Source organism: Apteryx rowi, unplaced genomic scaffold (assembly GCF_003343035.1).
Source record: "Apteryx rowi isolate R43461 unplaced genomic scaffold, aptRow1 scaffold_9, whole genome shotgun sequence".
Lineage (NCBI taxonomy): Eukaryota > Metazoa > Chordata > Aves > Apterygiformes > Apterygidae > Apteryx > Apteryx rowi.
The window spans coordinates 6,451,146-6,457,145 of NW_020451204.1; the positions used below are offsets into that span (position 1 = coordinate 6,451,146).

Below are 6,000 nucleotides of genomic sequence, written 5' to 3' on the forward strand. Positions count from 1 at the left end.
CATGTCATTAATGAAGAGGTTAAACAGTTATTGGACTCATTATTGACCTCTGGGGTACACCACTAGYAACTGGCCTCCAGCTGCATTTCATGCCACTGATCACAGTGCTCTGAGCCTGGCAGTTTAACCAGTTTTCAATCCACCTCTGTCCACTTACCTAGCCCTTACTTCATCAGCTTGTCTACGAGGATATGAAGGGAGACAGTGTTAAAAGCCTTACTAAAGTCAAGATAGATAACATCCACTGCTCTTCACTTATCTATCATAGTCATCRTCATCATAGAAGACTATCAGACTGGTTAAGCATGATTTCCCCTTTGTGAATCTATGCTGACTACTCCCGATCACGTTCTTGTCTTTCATGTGTCTGGAAATGTTTTCCAGGATTAGTTGCTCCATCACCTTCCCATGAATTGCGGTGAGGCTGACCAGCCTGTAGTTCCCCAGATCTTCCTTCTTRCCCTTCCTGAAGACAGGAGTGACATTTGTTTTTTTGATACTTGATAAGGAAATCCCTTAATGGGACTCAGATTATTAAGGATTAAATTCAGACTAACTTCTGATATAGCTGGACTTTAGGCACCTAAATGTCACAGAACATTCAATCACAACCCAAAGCTGGGCACACTCAAAAAGACACACGCACAAAATAAGAAAACAACTGCACCAAACCAAAATCAATTGGTCTGACCCATGGCACAGATGTCAAAGCACAGACTCCTGCACATTCTTAGAAGCATCCTGGCTTAAGCAGCTAGATGCCTAGCTCCTGTCAAAGTTTCATCATCATTTATAGTTGGAAGAGAAAGCACTCAGACTACACCAAAAATGCTTACAGAACACAGAATTCAAACAGAAAGCACATCAGACACCTTTGCTTCTCCCAGAAAATGGGTGTAAGGAAGAAATATTTGCTTAAAATCCTAACGGCGAGAAGTTGAGCAGCAAACTTAACACAGCTCTCACTCTGCTTAAATACTTCAMACAGTCCAAAACGTTCTCCTTTCCTCTTCCATTTATTGTCCACCTCTAAAAGAGGATATAGCACTATGAATTAAGGAGACAAAAGCATTTTGTGTTCAGCTCAGTTTCAGGTGCCGATTCATATACTCATGACCAGTGCTTATCACTGGCTCTAGGGGGCTCACACACAGAATATGGAAACTCTAAATCACCCTACAAAAGTGCTTGCACTCCTACTACAGTCAAGGAGAGGCAGACGCCTCCCTTGAGTGATCCAAAGTTCTCTCCACAAAGGCACCTGCTTTCTCAAAAGCCTGAGCAAGGTGACCAAGAGCTTGCTTTACATGATAAGAATCACTATAGTAGGACAAAATCAGGGCCTTATTTCTCTGGAACTTGCCCCCTGTCCCTTTGCGAAGAGGTTCAGCACCTGGATGAGGTCCTATATGTGACAGGAGCGGGGCTGGAAGCAGGAAAGGAAGAAGCAGTCTACAGCAGAAGAGTTGCACAGGACAACGAGCCCACAGTAAATGTTCACTAATAACCAGTCCTATCATGCTGTAGTATATATTATGCTGCAGACTATATAATACTTCTGTTTTCTTTACACATTTTTAACTGTTGATTTAATTTAATTTTGCCATAGCAGGATTAGCAGGCAGGCTACAGAGGTGAAAGGACATCACATTAAGGCAGCACATTAATCCTCTATCCCACCCAAGGCAGAAGCAAAACCAAACAAATAGCAGCTTCCTGGAAATTGAATTTCTGTTATCCAGATGTCAAAGATGTAATACCCCAATTACACAAACTATTGCCAGTGAAGCATGCCAGCGAATATGCAATGTAAATGGGGTGAGCACAGAGCTGCAAAACTGCACGGTCAGCATCTGGCTCTCTGAGTGAGTGATAATTAGCACTGTGTGTAGACACTAATAAACATTTATGTCTGAAATTACAACTTTTAGCAGTGTTAATAAAGGATATATTGGCAATTCGCAGAATAAAAGGGTCTTGAAAAGAACGTCATATTAAACAATGGCAGGCACTTCCTGTGCTTGCACAGAGATTTTTTTCCTCTCTAATTGCAAATGGCCACGCTATGTTGCTCGGAAATTAATCAACACAAGAACATACCTAAAAAAACTGGTTGTGTTTCTTTGGTCTCCCCATTAACATCATTGCTGTAGTCAGAGATCTTATAYATCTCATGATGGTAATCTGGAATGAAAAACGATAAAAAAAATTAGAACTCAAGTGATCTGGAAAAAATGAACACTGAACACATTGCTACAGTTTTACTACATAATGTATCAATATATCTGCAGTTTATTTCATGTACATCAAATTAACCACAGAAAATGTGCTCTGTATCAGCACCTCCTAAAAAAACTTTGCTCACACTGGAGAGACTTCACTGAAATATTTCACAGATTTTAGGGAATAGCTATGCCTGCCCTAAATTAGTGTGTTCATTTTCACAGCAAATTATCCCACCAGATGCCAATTATCTGGCTTCTTGCTTTACAGATGGAAAGCAGATTTATAATGAAAACTTTACCTTCCTAGAGATCAAGGGAAACTTTCAAACTTCACCTCAATAAGGAAATCAGCAACATATATCAGGGCTGCATCTTTCAGCTATGCTGACTTATCTTGCTATCATTGGCCTCTGAATTCTGAAGAAAGGAGGATCAGGCACATCTTAGGATGTTTACCTATAGAAACTGATGTCCATAATGACCCTAAAAATAAACATTAGCATCTCATATTCAGAAATATTACATGATACCAAAAAAAAAAAAACCCAGTGACTTACAATCTCAAATAAAAGCAAATTTTGATGGAAGGTCCCCATTATAAGCACAGGCACGTGTTCAGTAAAAAGCAAAGCTTTGTTTACACACACATACATGGGGAATAGCAATTACAAGAAAAAATATCTAAAGGCAATTCTCTTGGATTCTGACTCTGCTACTGGCACACAGTTTGTCCTCAGGCAAATCACTCAAGACTGAACAATATAATCAGCGTCTTAAAAGAGCCACCTACCTGATCACCTAACTCCTTTAACGCTTAAGCCCTCCCAGGTCCCAACTATCTCAGTTACTCCCTCTGTAAACYGGCTTTTTGTATTTACCTGCCTCGCAGAAAGCAAGGTAGAGATTAATTAACACATGGAAGAGCACTTTGAGGGATTCACTTAAAAGGCACAACAGAAATGAAGAGCAATATAAGCAGCTTCTGCTCGCAGGAGAAACACACCTGCATCTCTGACAAAACGATCAGCTGCAGAATTGTAAAGGTCTCCCGGCAGTCAAACTTTTTTTGTTACGTATTATTTACTTGCATAGCATGACTGTCTCGATGATTTAAGAGAGTGGGGGGGRAGAACAGCTCAAGAAGAAAACCAGAATCAAGTATAACACAGCAACACAAAAGAAAAAAAAGGGCTTGGAAAGAAACGTCATTGTGTTTAAAAAAAAAAAAAAGAGAGAGAGAGAGAGAGAGAAGGAAGTTAGAGAGGTCAGCAGTGAGGGGCTAGCCAAAAAGATAACGYTGGGGTTTCTGTGCTGCACGGAGCACACGGAGCAAGTGAAATGCAYGGGCTGCCTGATGCAGAAAGGGCAAAGGTGAAGTTTGAGACACAACATCAAGGAAGTATAAGCCCCTTTTGTAGGACTAAAAATTAAAGAATTTATGCAAACTACATTGAATGTTCATTAGCTTTTCTCTACATTTTTATCCAAGGACTTCCRAGATCTGCTGGAAGTGAGTATGTGGAAAGTAGGTACTAAATAACTAACARATTCATGGTGCCTAGATACATTGCTTACATGTGGTTTCTTCTCTAACACTTCCCTCTGTATATCCAGCTGGTCACAATACTCTTATTTTCTGACCTGTAACTGCTACCTTAAAGTCACCACATTTCATCCCAGAGGTGGCTGCATTTTAGTGAAGCAATGGATTTCCTTTGTATATGGTAGTTAAAATAATTTCACCATGTTGATCAGGTGCCATGAAGTTTTTGGGGGCAGAATAAGTGTTGTACATACACACATCGGTAACAGACTGTGCGTTGCAAATAAACAAACCCAGCATACCCTTTTCTCTTTGGTTTCCCTCTTCTGCCTCAGATGTCACAGTCCAGGGGCCGTGAAATCCATATCAATTTCACAACAGTAAACACTAAACTGTGACATTACTGAATGACTCCAGCAAGAGGCAAAGGCCAATTACAAGAGACAACTGTTTATACATAATTATCTTCATAATCAACCACGACAGAAAAAAGTACGCAAGAGCAGGCTCTGCTAAAATGTGATTTTTATCTTCACTATTCTGAAAGTGCAAAACACACATTTGCTCTCCAGGACTTACTTTTAGTGGAGTTTTCTATTTAAATTTCTATAGCCAAGAAAAAAAACTAGATAAAATACGAATTACTAATAATTTACCAACACAAATTTATTTCCCTCCTAAAACAGAGTTAACTATACTGTTGTAACTATACTGTTACAAGTGGCAACCGAGCATTTGCAAAATATTAATATATTTTTGAGAGCGCACACTATTCTTTTTACAGTCTTATTAGGAGGGAAATAAAACCAAGTCTTCAATTTCACTTTTGCTTTTCCATGCATTTCCCCATGCCCAGCCCCATGCTGCACAAACTCTGCATTGAAGGCGATTCAGAAGAATATCTGATGCAAAAAAAAAAAAAAAACAACCCACAAACCAAACCTTTTTTTTTTTTTTTTAGAAATTTAAACCCTCGATAGGTTCGCTCATGTTTGTGCTTAGAAGATCTCCAATAGATTTCGGACGTGTCTGACCGGTTGCTATCCCTCTAGTTTTTAAGAGGCACATGCAGTGCTCGAGACGCTTTTATAATGTTAAAACAGTAACTATTTATTATTCCCATCAAGTGAGCTTATTCTCATCTTTTAAACCCTTTCCGCCTCATCTGAGCTTGCCGAACGCCTCCGAAGAAACCACCCTTCAGCCAGCAAGTACTGCAGCTCGCCTCTCCCCTCCCTTTGCTAAGTGTGACATTACACCGAAGTAGTCACCTGCCTTGAACTTGGCATGCAGGACACACAGAGCATTTCAGGGAGATATTCCAGCTCGATACTTTGAAACACGGAAGGGGGGGGGGAAGGTCTTAAGGCAAATCAATGAGGGCAAAAGATCTAATCAGCCGGAGAAGCGATAAATACCCAATAAAAAAAGAAAAAGAAAGCCCTGGGGCTGGGAAGTCCACCTGTTAAGATGACTCCCGGCGGCTGTGCCTTTTGCAAAGCCACGGCTGGGAGGGCTGCGCTTCTTCCCCGACATGAATCCAAACGCTTCCTTAACGATCCCCGCTAAAACACCCTCTTTTCGCCAGGCGAACACACGCCGAGCGAACAAGTTGCCCGCCAGCGACCCTTCCTCGCCCGCGGGCGGCTAATTAGCTGCGTGGATTTTAATCAAGCCACCGCGGCCAGGCTTTGCTGCGAAATGCGTGTGTGCACGCAGGCAAGCGGAGGAAAGGAAAGGAAAGGAGAGAGAGAGAGAGAGAGAAAAAAAAGGAAACACAACACAACAAATCCACAGGAGTTGAATACTAAAATGGTCCGTCGCTGCTCAAGTGTCATTATTTCCCGAATTTCTTCATTTCTCCTTCTCTCCCCCCGCCCCGAGAATTTATAATGAAATACGATCCAACTTTATTTTTGTATAAGATCTCCCTGGAAAAAAAAACACAAAACACGTCTACCTTTGGGGTTGTGGGTTTTTTTTTCCTCCAAACAACACATCATACCAAAAAAAAAAAAAAAAACAGACCACCCCAAGGAGGAAAGAGGATCAAAAAAAGAAGGAAAGAAATTCAAGGCTTTGGGGAGTTCAACCCCACGATTCCGGAGTTAAATAATAAATAAACGGAGGGAGAGCGAGACGTTACCGAGGGAGAGGGAAGGGAGCACACACATTTCATAACATCCTGCTCTTCTCCTCCGAAACCCAGCCCCGTTCACGCAAAAAAAAAAA

At 41.1% G+C, this 6,000-nt stretch overlaps 1 protein-coding gene across 1 annotated transcript in view; it reads right to left on the minus strand.

The window, feature by feature from the left end:
• Positions 1-3,778, minus strand: part of BEND7 (BEN domain containing 7) — a 45,239-nt gene extending 41,461 nt beyond the window's left edge. The window contains exons 1-4 of the mRNA XM_026091119.1: positions 3,771-3,778; positions 3,104-3,165; positions 2,682-2,708; positions 2,101-2,184 (exon numbers count right to left, since the gene is read on the minus strand). Coding sequence (XP_025946904.1) covers positions 2,101-2,184; positions 2,682-2,708; positions 3,104-3,165; positions 3,771-3,778 — 181 coding nt within the window. The remainder of the gene's footprint in view (positions 1-2,100; positions 2,185-2,681; positions 2,709-3,103; positions 3,166-3,770) is intronic.
• Between the last annotated feature and the right edge of the window lie 2,222 nt (positions 3,779-6,000).